We start from the raw sequence: 21,408 nt of genomic DNA, 5'->3' as shown, positions 1-21,408 counted from the left end.
AACTGCTACCAGAACATTGAGGTTTTCAATGGCAGCCAGAAATCTGCAGCTGCAGCATCTTTTATATAGCTTCATAGGAGGGAACGGAGTTCTTGAAGATAGAAGCTATCTGCAAGTGCACTTTATAGTAATGAGGTACTAAAGCAATCTCTTGCTACGTATTATCCTTAGCCTCACCTTCCTACTAACTTATTTGTAGAATTTTCAGCATAGAAGAAAAAAAAATCAGGAAAGTTGCTGCAGTGTATTTGTTCATATGTTCCCATGTATACACAAACAAGTTTTTTGTTTCTCTAGACCTAGACAAATGAATGCTTCTAGTGCCAGTATTTCAGGACTGCACAGGGTTACCGTAAGTCAATTAGGAATATTCAGGTCTCGTAAGACATACAGCAAGCAGGAGAACGAGTGCTGAAATATATGGTATTTTGCGTGGTGTTTATTAAGCTGAAAGCTTGGATTATTTAGTGATGTTCAAATGTAGCTTTGAAGCTATGTGCTATTTCATTCTCACAAACATACATTGAGTTTGCTCGGACTACTTCAAAACCCATGAAAATTTCTTATTACTACTTATGGCAACACCACCTCCTTCTGCTGCCACTATTTGTTTCCTTGATGTCCGTGCAAAGTACTTCAAGACAATCTGTCATGTATCTGCAGCATCTGTAAGGGTATGCTTTAAGCCAACGTCTTTTTCCTGCTTGGATTTCAGGTTTGAATTTATGCCTTTCTTTGATTCCTTCACAAGAAATTCTTACACTTTGTAGTTCTATAAACCGAGCTCAGTACACATAGCAGGAGCTATTTCAGCTTCCGCAGGTTCCCTGCATGCCAGCAGGCCAATCTTTTGTTATTCTGGGGACTCCCTGAAATCTCACTGATTCTAGTTTTTGCCAAATTTCATCTTTTCCTCAGACTGAGTGTGGAGCTGCTCTTCTGTGCCCAGCAACTTTTGGCATTATCTTCTCAACCATCTTGTCCTGCATCTTCAAGTTGCATCCAGGTGCCATTAGGGACTCAGAACTAATGAGGTCTGTCTTCATTCTAAAAACTTTGAGAGAGAGGCTGCTTTTGAACTAGATGGTCTGGCTGAAGATCTCAGTTTTAATGGTTTGACAGTTTTGAACGATGTCAGTTCAGTCCAGCCAGTTTTCAACCTATCTCACTGTCTGCTCTTCCAGCTCCTACTTTCTCAGCTTCCAAATGAGACTGCTTTGGGAGACAGTGTATAAAGTCTTACTGAAGTTAAGGTATATTATATTCACTGTTCTCTTCTTGTCCACGTAGCCGGCGATTACATCCTGGAAGGCTAATCAGGTTGGTCAAAGATGATTTGCTGCCAGTAAATTTATGCTGATTGCTCCTGATTGCCTTCCTGCCACTCATGTCTGTGAAAATAGGTTCCAAGGTGTACTCCATGATCACGGACTGAGGTGAGCTGACAAGCTTAGAGATCATTGCCTCCTTGCCTCTTACGAAGATAGGTGAAAGTCCTTCTCCAGCCATCAGGGACACCCCACAGTTGGCATGATTTTTCACAGACGTCAGTTGGCCCTGCAATCACATCAGCCATCTCTTTCAGCATGCTCGGGTAGACTTCATTTAGCCTCACAGTTTGGAATATATCCACCTTCTCTAAATTGTCCCTAACCTGTTGGGTCCTCACTTCTGGCTGCTCCTCTGTTTCTAAATCGCGCTAAGCCCAGATGTCAGGCAGTAGGATTTGCCTATGAAAAGTGAATCAGAACGGTCTAGATTTTGGCTAGCCTGGAAGTACAAAATAATGGAGAAATTAGCCTAAAAAAAGGCAGACTGAAAAAACTTTAATTAATTTATCTGTAGGTTGGCTCATTTCTTTCTCTCGCTCTCTTTGGTACTAACTACTAAAGGCTTTTTTCTTTCAGCAGCTGCAAGGTGATGAGTACCCTTCACTGCTATCACCACGTTTATTCTTAAGTGGCAAATATAAATAGGACTTTCACTCTATATTTCTGTCTTGAGAGACGGTAGCAAGTTTTTGCAACTCGCTTCATACACAGACTATTCCTTCCTGGTGGAGTTCAGCCTGTAAGCATTGAGTTTGGAAGGTCTAAAGTACATGGGTGGTCAAGGGTACAGTATTCTTCTTTTATTTCCAATGAAAAACAGGCACTGGTAAAAGGATGTGTACAGTGGTGTTGTTTTGTTTGTTGGTTGGGTGTTTTATTTTCACCAAGCCATATTTCTGCTTACTTTGCTGCCAAGACACAAGAAAGAAATCCTTTTTTGAAAAAAAAAAAAAGTCATCTACCCTTCCTGTGGCAACACTGTAATTTAAATCTACATACAAAACTAGGGACTAATGTGGGTGGATTTAAAATTTTATATTTATCCTACTCATGTAATTCTTTTAACAAAACATATGAAATGCAGCTATTTTGTCAGAAATCTACTCTGCCAGTCTGCAGACTATCTGCTTTCAAAAAAACATCTAGTCTTTTCATGTGGTGAAATGGGATTTGTGGCTTTCTGAAGTTCTTTTCACCATCATTAATGGTCAGGAATATTTTTAAATATTCTTGTGAAATATTGGTTCTAGGAGAGTTGAGTGTGAACATAAGATTCAGTCAAAAGTGTTTTTGCAGAATATGTTTCATACTTGTAATAGTAATAGTCCTTCTTAGCAAAAAAAATGGAATAATTCAAACTCTCCTCGAGGGACTGGTATTGGTATGAAAGCCAAGAGTGTACTTGGACTCTTGTGTGCTGCTTCCCTCTGGAAAGTTTTGAAAGCTTAGAAACTGTGAACTACATTTTTGTAATATGCCACACAAAGCTTGGGAAAGTTGGAACAATTCAGAAAGAAACTGTACTATTAGGGCACGATCCTGGGGAAATAAAGAAAATGCCCAGCACTTCACAGAATTGGACCCACTTACTACTTTCAGGATCTGCAGTGCATCTGTCTGCAAGCCTGAGTGCGATTTTCGTGGGAATAGCGTGGGAACACAGACGTCGATGAGACACTTTGCTTAGTGCCTGCAGAAACCAAAAATAAAATTCAGAATAAAGTAAATAAGTAAAGTGATCCTGAAAGAAGACCAATTTTAGAACTTCTGGAAAAGAAACAATCTTAAAAGGTCTGTCTTCATAGTAAGTGCAGCAATTAGTAGAAGGTTTGATATAAATCCTGGCTTTTAATAGTAGATTTTATTATCTTTTACGCGTATCCATACAGGCAGACACAGAACTGTGCCTTTAACCAGGAAATGGACACAGCATATACAGGGAGATTATGAGTCAGACAGTGTCCACTTGAGCCATCGCTTACTAGATTAATTAGCAAGGTTCCTACTGACTTTTGCAGAATTGTGCTCTGTATCAGTAACAATTTCTTTTTTCCATGAATTAGAAATATATCATCTATAGAAAATAATAATGGAATGTTGAATATCTCCAACTTTTAAGTGTCGATAAAAGGAGTTCAGAAAATAAAGATTTTTCAGACAGAGCATATCCCTCACCAGCTATGGTTAGCCATTGTTTGAATAGAAAATTATTATATCTGTTAATTAAGAAAAAAAATGCAGTGTCATTTTTATGATGTGAGGAGCCGTGTCTATTTTAACACCCACTGATTCCAACAATCAAAATCTTAGAACAAATGGACTAAAATATGGAACTTCTTACTGGAAAATATTTTTATATTGGAACGCGAGCTACAGAAATGCGTAACATGCTAGAAGATTTACAGTAAAAAAACCCTAGCAATTGTAAGGGAAAGGTGGGTATATGTTCAAAGCTTAAGATTAATTGATTTGTTATGTGTTAATCTTGTAATATACTACACTTTTAGACATAACGCCTAGAAAAATCTATCACAGAACAATCAGAATACTTTGCAGAATTTTTTTTCTAGGCACTTGAAAGCCCCTAAACATCCCATTTAATGGTAAAATGTTACTATTTACATTTTAAAGATGAGAAAAATGAGGCATTTATAAAATTTGTAAGTGGCACAACTAGTATTCTTCTTCTACTACCAGACCATGACTATCCCTGGTGGTCTTGCTCTAAGAGAAGTAATAACTAGTTTGTCATCTTAACCATGCAGTAAGCTCATCCTAATTTTAACCTGCAGCATTTATGGCTGAGCCTTACGGTGGCGAATGGAACCCAGCGTCCCCTGCAGCCAATCGAAAAACACCCCTCCTTCCTCCCAGGCTTTTAAAATATGCCGGCAGCATGAGAGAAACTTCCCCGATGTATGAGCACTTCTATTGGTTTCTGGATTTTTATGACATCAAAAATCCCAGCTTGACAGATAGTACCTGGGAGTAAAATGGGATTGCTGCGCAGAGATGGAACATGTGTAGCGTGTGTGTTGTCTGTGCCAATGTCTGTCCCTGTAGGGACTATACTATGAAATATTAGTGGAGGCATCACTGAGTTAAGAAAGGTGTTGCAAGACCCTGAAGAAATGTAATAGGAATTGCTCATATCACAGACCTGGAGTAGCTCTCTTACTGGTAATTCTTACAGCTGCAGAAACTATAGGGCAGATCATAGAATCGTAGAATGGTTTAGGTTGGAAAGGACCTTGAAGATCATCGAGTTCCAACCCCCCTGCCCCCAACCTCCCACTAGACCAGGTTGCCTAAGGCCACCTCCAGCCTGGCCTTGAACACCTCCAGGGATGGGGCCTCAACAACCTCTCTGGGCAACCTGTGCCAGTGCCTTACCACCCTCAGAGTGAAAAACTTCCTAATGTTTAATCTAAACCTGCCCTCTTCCAGTTTAAAGCAATTCCCCCTCATCCTATCGCTACGTGCCCTAGTAAAAAGTCCTTCCCCAGCTCTCCTGTAGGCTCCCTTTAGGTACTGGAAGGCCACCATAAGATTTCCCCGGAGCCTTCTCTTCTCCAGGCTGAACAGCCCCAACTCTTTCAGCCTCTCCTCACAGGAGAGGTGCTCCAGCCCTCGGATCATCCTCGTGGCTCTCCTCTGGACATGCTCCAGCAGGTCCATGTCCTTCTTATGTTGGGGACTCCAGAGCTGGATGCAATACTCCAGGTGAGGTCTCACAAGAGTGGAGCAGAGGGGCAGAATCACCTCCTTTGACCTGCTGGCCACACTTCTTTTGATGCAGCCCATGATATGGTTGGTCTTCTGGGCTGCGATCGCACACTGCTGGCTCATGTTGAGCTTCTCATCCACCAACACCCCCAAGTCCTTCTCCTCAGGGCTGCTCTCCAGCCATTCCCCGCCGAGCCTTTATTTGTGCTTGGGATTGCCTCGACCCAGATGTAGGACCTTGCACTTGGCCTTGTTGAACTGCATGAGGTTGACTTGGGCCTACCTCTCCAGACTGTCCGGGTCCCTCTGGATGGCATCCCTCCCCTCCAGCGTGTCTACCTTGCCAAACAGCTTGGTAGCATCTGCAAACTTGCTGAGGGTGCACTCAACCCCACTGTCCATGTTGCGGACAAAGACGTTGAACAGTACAGGCCCCAGTACCGACCCCTGAGAAACGCCACTTGTCACTGCTCTCCACTTGGACATCGAGCCATTGACCGCAACTCTTTGAGTGCGACCGTCCAGCCAGTTCTTTATCCACCGAGTGGTCCATTTGTTGAATCCATGTCTCTTCAATTTAGAGACCAGGATATCGTGTGGGACAGCGTCCAATGAAATACATATTTCTCTGGTTTATTAACTGTACCAGGGAAACCAAGCTTTTGGTTATATATGAATAAAGGGAATTTGATGCTTAGTTTGACCAGAGTTTAGATATTAAAGTAGAAATGGTTATAGTTGTGGGGTTTTTTCTCAAACAAAAAAGGGGGATTTGGTTATAAACATTTTAGCATAAAACAGCTGTGCAGATGAATGTTTTGTTTCCCAAAGAGGTTTTTCAAGGGCTTGGGGTATTTTTTAGAACTTTCATTGTTTTATTTGGATTAGAAAACCTACTTTGCATCATTTCCTTAGACCCTTTTAGGAGATAAAGCTCCTGTTTCTTTTCCCAGTGACAAAGAAACTTCTCATTTTTACTTGTTACTTTATTTTTTTTCTGTCTTTGGGAAAAAAATATGAGGTTTTTTCATTTAAGCAATATCTTTGCTACTCTTTTTTTTTTTAAAATCAATTATCTTGAAAGAAACAGAAGTTCTTCAATGAACTGAAAAGCAAGTTTTCTTACTTTTTCAGCCAAAAGATGTGTTTTTGTTTTATTGCCTCTCTCTGTCACCCACAACCTTAAAGATTAACACACTACTTATGCAGAGAGCACTCAGAAGAACTTTTTTCATTTCAATTCTCTTTCTCTTGGATGACCGAGAGAAACACTGACTTAGTAAGGTCACAGTACTGGTGTTTGGTGATTTTTAAGCTCACACTCACTATGTGTATATGTTGGAGCATGAACAAACTGAGACTCCAAGAATATGGTCAAATAAGCAAACGAGACACAGATAGCATATTTTAGTGTTTATTCCCCTCCTTTCTACCTCCTCCTCCTACCCAAGACAAAGCTACTGTCTTGTGTGCTTCTTCTCCTTACCATTTGGCTTCTCCTTGTGAAAGCAAATAGGGTGGCTTATGTTAATGTATTTTGCTTTATGTTTTAGTAAACCAAGAAGAAACACGGTAACTATCACATCTAGCTGACTTGGTTATAACTTACTGAAATTTGGCACTTAGTCTCCTATGACCACTCCTGCTACCTTCCAAAGTTAGATGCACTTTTTTCAACAATAAAACATCCCACTGACTGTCCCAAACCGATCACTGATTCTATGCATCATGCTATCTCCCTCCTCTCCCCATCATCTCGTGATTAGCATCACTATTATGTGACTCTTCAGCTTCTCTGCTGTTCTATGACGTTCTGCAGAAAGTAAAGGTTTCATGATCATAGATGAAATTTAGCTTTTGGAGTAATTTATTCTTCTATGCCTGAATAAGGCTCAAAGATCAAGAGCCGCCCTGGGCGGATCAAATCTGCTTTTGATCCTTTCTCACCTAGTCCAACGAATGTAATACCACGGTGACTGAATTCACGTGAGGCTGTGAGCGTAACGTTTTTTGCCAAAACATACATACCATGTTTTAAAAATCAGTTTCTTGAGGTTTTCTTTTTTATTTTGAGAGATACAGAGCTCTAAACAGTTGCAGCAGCCTGCTGCTGCTAACGATGGGAAGAGCAGCCAGCTGGGGTTACCTGCAGATTCAAGAGGGCAAACTCATACAGGATGAGAGTGTGAGTAGCTGTCAATAGTTGCTGCCCTCCCAGTAGGTGCCAATAAGTTACTGAGATGCTCTACACCTGATTTTCTTCTCCAGAACATAAAGCTGAACACAGTGAGGCTTTCTTCAACCGTTAACCTCTCTGTGAGATCTGAATCCAGGAGATTAACATTAGTGGAATTCAAAAATATATATAGCAGTCGACCGTTGGATTTGGGCTAACTCAACAGAAAGATCATTAGAATCAGATTGCTAATTTACATATCTGATGATTTGTTTTGCTGACCTTTTCTCAGTTAGGTCATGAACATGCAGCTTCTGCATTATGATAGACTCTGGCATCTGCAGCAGTAAGGTGAGCTTCCCGATTTTCATGTCTTCACCCTTCAAAATTAGTAAGAGCAACTTGCTTTTTGGGGGGATGAAGGGCAAAAATCTCCTTTGTTTTCCTTGAGGTGGCTTGGGGAAGACAGGAATGGTACGTTTTTCTGTTTTTTAATTTCCCCTTTTACTCTGCAAGTAAGTGCTCAAAGGTGTTTGGTAACTTAGAGTCATCATGTAACAAATTTTACTTTCTATCTTCACATGATTGAAAGAGTTCTTTTATTTACATGAAACGTGGACTTATTCTAAGGTTGTGAGTTTTATGTATAAAGAGATGAGAAAAGACTGAAATCACCTGGGATTCCTGTCAGCCATGTAGAAGCATTCTCCAGATTTAAAGGCTTTAAGGCAAAATCACATCTGTAGACATTACATGATGTTGAAACAAATGGGAAACGTGAGACTTTAATTATCTTTTACTGCTGCCTTATAGAGCTGGGTGCCCTCTGGTTCCCAAGTAGTTCAGCTTTGCCAATGTTTCAGGGTTTATTGATGTGTTTGTTATTGTAAAAGGCTTTATAAGATAAACATTAGCTAAACAAATGACTCTAAGCTTGGGAAAAAGCTCTCTATGTGTAAATGAACCCTAATAGAACCTCTGGTGATTGATGAAAATCATGAACGCTCTTGGGGCTGCTCCAGTTCTAGAGGTAGTGTGTCACATCTCAGCTTTGGTGTTAACATTAAAGCTATGTTTTCTTTGGGGAAGAGATACATATGATTGGTGGAACTGGAGGAAGCCCAGGTTTTGTTATTACCAAAATCTACATAAATGTTCCTTAACGTTAAACTAAAATTTAACTGACCTCTCTTTCAAGTACTGGACGTCCACTGCCATAATTAAAGAGCAGTTCAAGTGGAAACACAGTTCCTTATCTGGGGAACTCCTGGGAAGGATCAAAACCAAGTTTATTTTACACACTTGTTTTTATTCCAAGTTAAGTCCTGATATGCAAATAAGCTGAGGTCTAACAACTGCTAATATTAAAAAAATCATAAGTATGTTTCACAAAATGGGTGATTGTAACTCTCGGGGTACTTCGGAACTTGCAGCTGCTGCTCTGAAGTCTTTTCATCCCTAAGGAGAAAGATCTTAATTCTATATTATGGCCAAATTCTACTTACTGGTCTGGACAAGCCGCGGACAGGCTGTCATATAAACCAGCTGTACGTGGTCCTGACAGATTTCAGAGCATCGGGAGCTTACCCCAATCTATGGAAACTCTGCAATAACACCACACAGAGCACGAGACAGTTATCCCGCATCTTTGTTTTGTGCTTCCCATCCAGCAAGAGTCACGCTCTGCCAGCTGAACGACGAAGACGCATGAAGTTACCAGACCACCCCAAGTGCAGGCTCTTGGCAAGCGCCTCGTGGAAGGAGAGCTGCCAACCACCCAGCACTAACTAGAAGGGGTCTCTGTGTGTGACCTCAGTGGCATAAAGAGGCTCAAGCAAACAGAAATATCTAGTCAGCAAACACAGTAGTTGGGGAGAGGCATACAACTGACTGGAGGAGAGCATATGCAGGCAAGCATACAGCTTTGTGCTTCCACTAGAACTAAATTCATAGGGTTCTCATAAATTTAGCCCGAGACCTCTGAATGTGACATTAATTCCTTTTTAAAATTGAGCTAATTGGTGCAGTTTTATTGTTGGGTGGGTTTTAATTGCCTTCTGCTCTACTTTTAGTAATTGCAAGCTTTAGTATAATGAAAGACCACAAAGAAGAAAGACCTTGCTAAATTCCCCTCTTAAAGCTGCTGTATTCTAAAAGTTGACGGTTTTGTTCTTTCTCTTTTATTATCCAGTTGAAAAAAAAATCAAAACTGTAATATTGTTAACTGAAAACTTACTTTAAAAACTTACAAGTTTAATAAAATAATGTTTTGTAAATAATTCTGAATTATAAACTAATCATTCTTGCTTTTTCTTCTACGCTATTGCTATGATTTCAGTCCAATGCGAATACCGAAAGATTACTTTACTTTAAATTAATGAGTATTTCCAAAAGGGTTTTCTATGTGTTTACTTTCTTAATGAGATTCATTAAAAAGCAAAAGGCTTTGGTTTCAAAAAATCAAAATGTTCCGGTAGACATATTCATTCAATATTTTGTTGTAATGGGCATATAATTGAGGAAACTTCTGGTTATGTATTTCCCTAATTTCAAACTATCCGAATGATTGTGGATTTTTTTTCTTATGTGAAATAACTCAGTTAAAATTAACTTCTACTTATCCAAATTAAGAAAACTGGAGCATACCTTCTCAGTAAAATAAAGTGCCTATTTAAGGACTCCAGATGATACAGAACATACACTGTTTGATGAGAAATTACATAATGCTTATAATTTGTTTTCTGCCTGAGCGTTGTTGACCTCACTTTTCAGGTACAAGATTGCTCTTGTTTAGTGGAATAGAGAGTTCTCTGTCATTCGGTTCATTAGTCCTTCCTTGGTAATTGTATATTGTGTTGATATTACCTCCTTTCTTTCTTGTCGGAAGCTCAGTAGATCGCTCTTCTTTAGAACACTTTAGATTTTTGTGTGTTTTGATTGTTTGAGTAGAAAGAAGATGACAGAGATACCTTTCGACCTACATAGTTGTTTCTGGTCTTAAAATCAATCATCCTATTTGGAAACTAAATATAACATTCATTTTATGTTTGCAAGCTTTGGAGGTCGGTCTCCTTTCTGCGCCTAATGTGATATAAAGCTTCCAGTTTTTTAGAATGGGGACATGGATTTGAACTTGAAGCAAATAATTTCAGTGAAAAACACAATTATTAACTAATGCTGTTTTGCATAAAAGAAGCATCCACTAAAGTGAGAATTTAGACCGTGATTTTTAATTGGAAGGTGATTACCATACAAGCACTTCCGAAATAAGATAGGGGACTTATAACAACTTGAGCTCAGCAATTGTGAGTCACCTGCTCACAATTATTATGAAGGTTGGATTTTTCCCTTTCTAGTCACATCCCAGTATGCTAAGGTTTGTCCTGGAGTTTTCCCTGCACCCTGGGCAGTAGAGGTTGTTATCTCCACAGGCAAAATTGTAGAGAAATACTTGCAAATCAAGATGTATCAGAACATTAGCGAGGAAATTTCCCAACATGTTTATTCAAATACATACCTGAAAAAATACTGGATAGTTAACAGCCTTCTGTGATGGAAGGGCTTTGTAGAATATCCATCATGGTTGGATTTCAGCATTGAAAATGTGATTCACGTACCGCCAAATGCACTTTATCTTCTGTAATCCAAAAAAAAAAAAAAGACAAAAAACAGCAGTATTATTCTGGGTAAAAAGAGAATTTAATGGATGTAACATAAAGTTGCTATATCTTGCTTGCAAAATTGAAATATAGACTCACTGCAATTGGTTTATCAGATACTACAAAAATAAATAGGTGCCACTAGATCTTTATTTCAGAAATTGTATGTTACATGCTCCTCTACAGCAACTTTACTGGTTTATACAAAGCTTTGCCATCTATTGTGGCCCTTTGCACACCAGTCAGTGGTGGTAGAGCTGTTCATGTTTTGTGAGTGCAAGGAAACGAAAAGGCGGCTAGTCTAATTTTATTCATTACGGCTTTGTCTGCAGGTTCAAGATCAGTATTAAAAACAAAAAAATATAACTTTGCACTAGAGTTAAAGGAGAGCTAAGCTGTGCTCGGGTCACGCTGCATGTGCCTCAGCTTTTTGCAAGGGCAGTCTCGCAGCTCAGCGTACCCCCACCGCTGCTCCCAAAGGCCCTCCATCGTCTTTACCCATAACGCCTCCCCCTTTGGCCACCAGGACACTGCGGACATCTACTGACTCCACTGCTTCTGATCAGGAAAGCTCCGGTGCTAGTTCTTTAGCCCAGCTCAGAGAATGAAATGGGTGGATTTTGACTTTGTATGGGAAGGAAGCTAATTTGGGGAGTGGGGAGGGATTCTTTCTTTCCTCTTTCCATAGTGAAGAACTGCACATGCCCAAGAGGAATGGTTGCTGTTTCAAATTATGGGCTTTTTTTACATATTTGCTTCTCTTTCCTGTTAAAATATTCTTAACAGCTCAGGAAAAAAAAAAAAAAAAGGTATTTTGACTTTGGTCAAAAAAAACCTTTTAATTTGTGCAAAAATTTTAAGTTTTGACTTGCCAGAATTCTCCACCATTTTCTTTCTTGCTGGAAGACAGCTTTTCCACCTGACTCCTAATGAAATTCAAAGGAATTGGTTATTTAGAAATGATTACCAGTAATACTGGTTTATCTGAGCAAAGCAACTGCAACTTTAAAGAAAAATGTCCAATATAGTATTTTCCATGCACTTTAGAGTCTTATTTGCAGACATAATATTTTAACAGGGCATCAGTTGCAACACAGGCAGGACGCAGACAAAAAATTTCAATATGAAATTTCAAGTAAGATTTTCATAGGTTAAAAATCACATTCTCTAATTTCAAAGAAAATCCTGAGTATATTTCAGCAGTGATGTGATAGGCAAGTCATACCAGGTTACCTCTCTAGAGGGATCTCCCTTTTTATTTTTTCTTTCTTGTTGCTGCTGAGAGCAGATACTATTAAAAATATAGAGAATAGCCTGACTTTGAGGGACCGGGGGGTGTTGAAATCTGTGAAGGGGGTGTAAAAAGGGCGTGTGCCTGCTTTTTTTTTTTTTTTTTTTTTTTTTTAAAAATAAAACACGTGATCCCATCATGTGGAAATTGTTAGTCCAGTTCTTTAGTTCTGTGAGGAGAGTGAGAAATAATGTGAAGTTACAGTGAACCCATCTGGTCAAGCAGGAAAATCCGGTTTAATCGCTCCATTGCCAGAAATGTTAAATCACTTCCTGGGAATGCAATTCGTTTGGAACATATGGAACTCGTTGGAAGGAGGTCTCCAGTGAATTCAAAACTGTACTGGAGATGAGAGCATTTCTCATAAGTAACAATCGTGTTGTCCCACTGGGCAGCGTGTAAGCAGTACGTGTAGCTGTATTAACAAAAAACTAAACCAATAGTAGGACTGTCTGAGATCATGTTGAACAAGATTTGCTTGTGGTTTACTTTATTTTGAATTTTCAATAAATGCTGTCTTCATTTAGGATTTCTTTTTCTCGGCTTTTAAACACCAATAGAACATTCTGATGGAATCTTTATCTCATTTTACATCGTGATTCAGCAGAATTACACTCTGTTTATAAAGCTGACATATTTGAAAGTATTGGGTTTGTACTTTGTGGATAAAGAGGGTAGGTTTTGGTGTGGTTTTTTTTTTGTTTGGTTGTGTTTTTTTAACCAGGAACTTTACATTTACTATATTAAAAAAAAAATAGGGAGATCTACAATTTTTTATGTAAACTAACCAAATCTAAACCTTTGACTAAAAATACACATATATAATTTTATATATATTAAATCGTACAGAATTGATGAGTAAGACTTGCTTGTTTATATACATTATTTTAAGGAAAGCATCTTTCATAAATGTTATAGTGGGTTCAGAATTTATAAGTGTGCCACAGTAACGTGTTCTGAGTCAAACATTTGTGTTATTTGCAGTCTTTACCATGAGAAGAATATTGATATTCTTTGGAAAAAATATGCTTCCTATTCTGTTCTAAAGATTTTATTTTCATTAATTTAGTGCTACAATAAGAGCTTTTTTAGAGATAATTTCTTTTTTCTTTTCTTACTTGGATTCACATGAATTTGAGAAAATATTGGGCTCTTGGAAAATACTATACTTTTTTTCTTGTGCAGTTAATCAATAAGACCAAATCAGAGAAAGTTATTTCTAATTTTAGATGCACATGAAGGAAATGCAACCATGTCTTCTCCTAATTATTCTAGGAAAACTTATATACTTTGTGGTGCTATCATTTTGAATCTATTTCTTTATCTGAATACTCTAGTAGCATTTTTTTTTTCCGTGCACCTAACTCAATTTTAGAAATCTTACTTTTGGTAGATTGTATAATGCCCATTGGTCTCTCTAGCATCAATCTTACTGAATCACTGCAAGAATGCTATAGGAACATAGGAAGTACTTTTATCTCCAAACCTCACTCTACCTTTAAATTGTCTGGAACTTATAGTGCTTCTTCATCCTCATTAACAGAAATACTGATTTTTCTGACTTACATGTCTGTCCTGAGGCATTATGCTTCTTTGCATTTCCAGCTACAGCTTTTTACCTGGGCTAAACCCGCTAAACAACTCTAACAACCTTTAGGGTTAGCATCTAACAAATTTGCTAAAAATTTATGTTTGGCTGTAAATCAACATATTTCAGCAATCATGAATTAGACATATTGTAGATTTCCAAGAAATAACTTGAAGTGAGGGACAGAAAGATTAACAATGTTTTAAAATCTGATATGCTGATATGAAAAAGAAAAAAAAAAAAATCTGCATGCTGATGTGAATGATGGTGGATGTTGATTAAGAAGTCTTCATTCAGGCCAAAGGCACTACCAGCAACTCACGTTGCAGTTATAGGCATATGATTAAACTCCACTTAAGTCTGCCATGAAGCCACCAGATAAATTATCTTCCATACTTGTCACTGTCATATCCCCGTTGAGTCCTGTAGCTGCTTCCCCTGGTTCACTGAATCACAGCTGTTCATCTTGGCCTCGTGTTTTAGACCTTACAAAGGCTGTCCCCATCAAATTGCTGTCTCTTTTCCATGACACAGCTTATGATGACGCTGACACTGTTCGTTGCCACATCTCCATTTGTCTCAATGTTTTCTTCTGAGCTTTCCTTAAAGGAAGCCATCATACCTAATAGGTATTTAACTAATAAGAGTAGAGGTGAAACAGAAAGAATCACAAAAGGATTCTTATGGCTATTACCTTAATACATACTGTCTAAGGCATGTTCTATTGGAAATTTGGTACAAAATGTCATCCAGGAAATGCTATAAAATACTATTTTATATAGCAAGACAAATCAAATCCTGAAATTAAATTTTCAAAGCCTATGTCAGGAACACTATATAAAGTCCGAAACTGGTTGTTCTGTGATTTCTGCCCATCACTCCCCTCTTTCTTTTTTCTGTGAAATCTGCAGCAAGAAATTCTGCTGAACAAAGTCTAGACTGGTAGGAGTGAAAGGGATGTAAATTTGATACCTTAAATTACATGGCAGTTCTGCATGCATTGCATACCCAATCTTATTTCTCCTCCAGCCTTTCTTAACTTTTGTCATACCTGCGCATTCTTTTATTCTGTTTATGTGTGTGCTATATAAATTCCATTTCATTATTCATTCAACCTATTATGTACTTATTTTAGGAAAAATACATTCAGAAAGTTCTTCCACATTAGTCTGAAAGAAAAGCATAATATGAAAGACTTTTACATCCATTGCAAAAAAAAAAAAAAAAAAAAAAAAACAAAACCCAAAACAAAACACAATTTTCCAAATCCAAAAACAATTACAGCCAATATGAAAACACTCCTATTACTTGTCTTTGAAAAATTATATAAAAAATAAGAAATCGGTATATCATAGAACAACATACATTTGAGCCCGAGTCATAACTATTTGGAGTCAATGGCAGAACTCTACTTGAGTTCTGCAGAAGAAAGATTTGTCATTTTAGTCTCATCTTCAGCCACACAGTTTTTGTCTTCGCTCCCTCAGAATTATTTAGTAATTTCCCAGTGGAATTTTGTGGGCATGTATTCTAGGATGATTATTTCAAAATGCAATCATTGGAATCTCTTGTTAACTCCATCTCCTCCCTTCTCTCGTAGTTCTTTTTTTTTGACAGTAATTGGTTTCATAATAGATTATAAGCCACTCAAATGGGAACTGTATGTTTCTCTCCCGAGTGCTTAACTCGGTTCTTTCCAGAATGATCTACTTTAAGATTTTATAATGTTTCCCTAATATTTTTTTAATGGTGGTATCATTTCTTTTTTTCTTTCAGGCTATGCCAGCTATTTCAGAGAAGGAGAAGGCTGGTGAGTAAATATTTACTTGTTTTCTCATTTCCTTGTGTTTGTTTTGTGGAGTACAGTGTTACTTAACTAAGTGACAAAAGACGGGCTTCAGCTGTGGGGTTTCGGATGTGCAGGGTTACAGACCTGACAAATGCCTGCGTAAAGGTTACTCGTCGTTTCCTGAACAGGATATTTTCTGTTTCTGAAAGGCAGTCCCGCTTTCTGTGTGATACTAATACAGATGTTTGAACCTACCCTACAAAGTACCCAGTTGAATCGCAGCTGCCTCTTATATGTTGGTCTTCCTCTAGATACTGACTGGTTACTTGGTGTTAAAGTCTCTTTTGATCTAGTTGATGTCTCGATTAACAAACATGTTTGCCAATGGGTTCGTTCAAGTCGGTGGAATCTGATGACTTAGTGTGAACTTTACTGTCTGTCTCGAAGTTTGGCAGGAAGTTTCGGTTACCTGGAGCATTTCACTGGAGATAATAACTTTTATTTTGGCTAAGTACTTTCAGAATATTGAAGGGTTGTTTTTATATTCTTTTCTATGTTCTATGAACACTATATGTACTTTGGTGTCGGTATGTGCAATCTATTAGTGATTGTCTGCTAGACGTTGTCAAATGGGCGTGTTGTTGTGATAAACCCTCTACTCAGCACTAGAGATCTCTAGAATCTCTGTTGGTTTCTTCGTCATTGATCTTAATTGGTAGTTTGCTACTGTACTTCGAATACAGCTTGAAAAATACCTCAGAATATCCAAATGCCACCTGGCATTCTGATTGGTGTCTGATTTTTGTTGTGGATGTTTTCTTGCGTTATCCTTGTTCGGATTATCTCTTTTCTTTTGCTTATTAAGGGAGAGGAATAGGTTTAAAAAAAAAATGAGTTTGGGAGAAAAGCCACAGTGCTAATCATTATTGTAGAAGCTATGGAGCTGTCTCATCAGGATGTTGCTATTTTGGCTGTTGAAGTTCATAAATAATTCCCAAACTGTGACCCATAGTTCAGAAGAATTTCCTTTATAGACTTTGCAGGTGGTATTATTTGGTATTTCTTTTCCTGAGGCAGCTCGTATTTGGCCACACCATTTAAATTATGTCCAAGCATGCAAATGGATTATAATTGGCCCTCCTATTTGCAGCTAATTTCAAGTGCTTTCTCAAGCAACTGTGTAACATTATAGGGTTTTGTACATCTTCAGCAATTACGTACCGTGCAAGACGAAAAGCTATCTGAAAGTCATTAAAAAATCTTCAGGGTATGGAGGTGTAATGACCCCAGTTTTATACTAGAGGAACAGAGCTGCAAAAAGTGTTTGCCATAGCTAACCATTTGTAAAATCAGAATAAAATTCAAAGCTCTATGCTTACTTCTTCAGTGTCAAAACTACCTATCATGTCAGTGTTGATGATGGTATGAAATCAATGTATTTTTGACATACACTTTATAACCTGTACCTATAGATATGAATCTGTCTCTCTCTTCCTTCTTCCTGCCCAGACTCCAGTGTTTATGTTTTTTGTGGACAGCGTTGTATTTAATAGTACAGATATTAGGTGTAACTTCATGCCACGTGGAGTGCGTTTGCTGACATTTCCATGCCCGTGGGCACAAGCTAGACTGTGAGTGGAAATGTGGTTGCCTTTTAATCAGTTTTGGCTCTTCTTTAACTCTTTGCAGCTCGGGCGCTCATGAGGTTATGACCGCTTTTTGGAAATATTAAGCATGTGTTGGGGAGACGATTATTTAAATCAGGCCTATTGACTGAAGTCACTTGGTTCGAGGGGTAGTTAGTGCTATTTTTTTTTTCAAATGCCATTGGCTCTTGATTCAGACATTCAGGTCTTGTGTTTTGCAATTTAACTAGGCTCTGTTTGATCATTGCTGCTTACAGTTGAGCAGATAAATGGCATTGCATAAGACTCATAAATGACAAAGACAAGTCAGGTGTGAAAGCCTTCAAAAAAAAAAATAGCATATTTGCATGTCTGCTGGAAGAGAACAAAACAAATACTAATTTTCATATTCATTTGGACCAACAATCTAACTTCTTTGAGTTTATACTATTACAAACAAACTAAAATATATTACAAATTATTACAGAACAAAAAGAAACAGCTGTTTATTTTACTACTGACAGTGATAACACAATAGGTAAAGAGATTCAATATCATTGTATTAAACTTAAAACTGTATTAAAAATGCACTCAAAATTTCTATTCAAATATCTTTTCTCATTTTGAGAATTTGAAGTAATAATTCTTTGTAGCGCCCTCTTTCCTACTTCATAATATTTAGTTTCATCAGGGACTGGAATGAGAAATACAAGAAAGCAGAAAGGCTGCTGTTTCAATGTTTCTGGTTCAGAAATTCTATATACAGAAATAGAAACCTGTTTTTACAAGATTTTCTATTCTGTGGACTCCAGATATTTTGATACTTGTAAATGTTTTTCCTGTAGGCAACCAAACATTTCGATCCTTAAGTGGACCAAGCTGCGTAAGCAGCTTAGAAGTTCACACGTTGCTGGTTATGTTTATAGCAGTTGTTAGTCCTTGAAATTAAGTATTTTCTCAATTTTATATATTTTCCAACACGCAGTAAACTTTGAGTACATCAAATACAAACTTTCAGGTGGAGTACTAAAAAAAAAAAAAAGGGGGCAACAAAACCCACAGTATTTTTAGATTTAGAGCAAAGCCAAACATTGAAAACATTGCTATTTTGTCAATTAATAACTCAAGAGTTGCATAACCATTTTTTACAGTGGAAAGTGCAGTAAAACCTGCAATCGCAGAGTCCTTTTGGCAAAAACCTATAAATGACCAGTGTATTGAGCAGAACATTTGTCATGCCTAACTGTGTATACTACAGCTTCAAGTTGTGTGAATTAGGGCATTGCAAAAGGTGTATTATAGCATCAGCTATTTCTGAGAAATGCATTTTTAGGAAATCTCAATCTTATTGACGTTTCTGGCAACGGTGATAAAAATAAATCTTTCAAAAGGACTTTAAGGTAGAAGTTAAGATCAAGCAATATGCAGAGTCAGGGAAAATGATGTCTTGAGCCAAGAGATGACTCAGGGCTGGCGCTATCGGCACCTACATCAGGAATGCAGGCCATCAAAAGACTGTTTTTTCAGATGCATCCATCTTTCTCCTGAGTAATTTATATATTCCCAGGCCTTGACTTACCTTGCTGACTGCTGTGATTTTTATTCTCAAATACCGTCCATGAACTATGAAGAAATGTGAAGGATGGAGGGTTCATCTCACTTGTCAATAATGAACGTGTCTGTGCCAGAGTTTATGGTGTTGCTTTCATTTATAGTCTAAAAATAATCAATATATTAACCTTTCTGTAGTTCACCTGGCTATATGCCAGAATTTGGTTCAGTGATGTGAATCCCACATGAGACACAATGAATGGTGTTGGTTAACTCTGCACTAACTGTAGAGTCAGGATGGCTCCTAACATAGACACCAATATTCAGTGCGATGAATCCGCTGTGAGGTTCCTAATCCAGGGCTAACTTCAGTTTCTGGAGCAGTGTTCCCAATTCAAAGGTGAAATGACTATAAGTCAATATTAGAAGTATTGCCTAAGTCTCTTTGTGGACCTACTTCATGATTTCCCAATTTATCCTCAAATATTTGTGGGCAATAGCGAACTGTGTTTGTCACTTAGAAACATTGCTACAACAGAGCCAGCGGGAGAGGTAGAGGGAATATCCACATCTGGTCAGGGACTAGCACAGCTTATTTCTCTTGAGGTGATGAAACTATGTGCTATCACATAAACAGGGCAGAAGGTTTAGTCTAGCCCGAAATAAATATTAACAGCATCGGTCCATAATGTTCGGCATTATAATAAATAAATTTTTCCTGTGCACAAAACAACCGCCCTGTGGTATTTTTCTTGAACACACATTTGGAAAAGTTGCTGCTCTAAAAATAATATAAGGTTTAAGTCATTGGATGCTACATTGTAATTATTAAGTACAAACTTGGATCAATTAAAAAATAGAGAACACGTGATGGTGTAAAAAAGCAAGTGACACTACTCATCTGTAGCAGCAGAAATTCCCTAGCAGAATAGCAAGTGAACACGCTCTTAAGAGCTTTGATAATTCTACCAAAATATTGAAAAAGTGCACAGTCACTTTGGGTAAATCTCAGTACTCTCCAACTAGTAGGTTAGAGAGGTCTACTTCAGCACAAATAAAAGTGTCAGTCTTTGACATGGAGTAGAACAGATTTGATAGCCCATTTCTCATCTGTGTTTTGGAGATAGAATCATAGAATCAGTGAGGTTGGAAGGGACCTTTAAGATCATCAAGTCCAACCATTAACCTACCCTGATAAAAACACCACCACTCCTAAACCATGTCCCTAAGCACCTCATCTACCCTTTTCTTAAACACCTCCAGGGATGGTGAATCCACCACCTCTCTGGGCAGCTTATTCCAATGTTTAATAACCCTTTCAGTGAAAAAATGCTTCCTAACATCTAATCTAAACCTGCCCTGACATAACTTGAACCCATTTCCTCTTGTCCTATCACTTGTCACCAGGGAGAAGAGGTCAGCTCCCATCTCTCTAAAACCTCCTTTCAGGTAGTTGTAGAGGGTGATATGGTCTCCCCTCAGCCTCCTCTTCTCCAGGCTAAACAACCCCAGATCCCTCAGTCGTTCCTCATAAGGTTTGTCCTCCAGACCCTTCACCAGCTTTGTAGCCCTTCTCTGGACACGCTCCAACACCTCAATGTCCTTCTTGTAGTGAGGGGCCCAAAACTGAACACAGTACTCGAGGTGAGGCCTCACCAGTGCCGAGTACAGGGGGATGATTACTTCCCTAGTCCGGCTCACCACACTATTTCTGATGCAGGCCAGGATGGTGTTGGCCTTCTTGGCCACCTGGGCACACTGCTGGCTCATGCTCAGCCGGCTGTCCACCAACACCCCCAGGTCCTTTTCTGCCAGGCAGCTTTCGAGCCACTCCGCCCCCAGTCTGTAGCGCTGCATGGGGTTGTTGTGACCCAAGTGCAGGACCCGACACTTGGCCTTGTTGAACCTCATACCACTGGCCTCAGCCCATCTGTCCAGCCTGTCCAGATCCCTCTGCAGAGCCAATCTACCCTCAAGCAGATCAACACGCCCCCCCAGTTTAGTGTCGTCTGCGAACTTACTGAGGGTGCACTCGATCCCCTCATCCAGATCGTTGATAAAGATATTAAAGAGAACGGGCCCCAGCACCAATCCCTGGGGGACACCACTCGTCACTGGACACCAACTGGATTTAACTCCATTTACCACCACTCTCTGGACATGGCCATCCAGCCAGTTTTTTACCCAACGAAGAGTATACCTGTCCAGGCCATGAGCAGCCAGTTTCTCCAGGAGAATGCTATGGGATAAGCAAGCAAACAAGAGGATAAAGTATTAAGCACAGTCGAAGACAACAGCTTCATTGGATCTCTGGCCAACGTAAAGAGTTTGAAAGCTCCCTGGTGTTAGCACTACAATATGGGCCTCACAGTGAACAAGTCACGTTTCTTTCTGCATCTTCTTTAGATTTCTGGTAAAGATACTATTTAATAAAGTACAGGTTCAATGTCCTTCGGTGTTAATTTCTCTGGATGCCTTTGATTCAGAAGGAAGACAAATACACAGATGATTAAAGGGACCTTAACAGCAGGGTGTTTCCTCTCACCGACTCCAACAGTGGGTGTCAGGCAGCAGAGGACACTCGGTGCTCAGCCCCACGGTGAGATGAGCTGCAGGACAGGAGGTGATGGAGTGATGACAAGGCAGGTCAGGACTGCCTGTGAGAACTCGCA

General features: G+C 38.9%; 1 protein-coding gene across 1 annotated transcript in view; it reads left to right on the top strand.

The window, feature by feature from the left end:
* Positions 1 to 21,408, top strand: part of DLC1 (DLC1 Rho GTPase activating protein) — a 238,514-nt gene that overhangs the window by 84,330 nt on the left and 132,776 nt on the right. Inside the window, exon 5 of the mRNA XM_082483152.1 lies at positions 15,548 to 15,581. Coding sequence (XP_082339278.1) covers positions 15,548 to 15,581 — 34 coding nt within the window. The remainder of the gene's footprint in view (positions 1 to 15,547; positions 15,582 to 21,408) is intronic.

The sequence above is a fragment of the Vanellus vanellus genome (genome assembly GCF_965231255.1).
Source record: "Vanellus vanellus genome assembly, chromosome: 4".
NCBI lineage: Eukaryota > Metazoa > Chordata > Aves > Charadriiformes > Charadriidae > Vanellus > Vanellus vanellus.
Note: the sequence above shows the minus strand (reverse complement) of the source record. Positions and strands in the feature narration are given on the sequence as shown.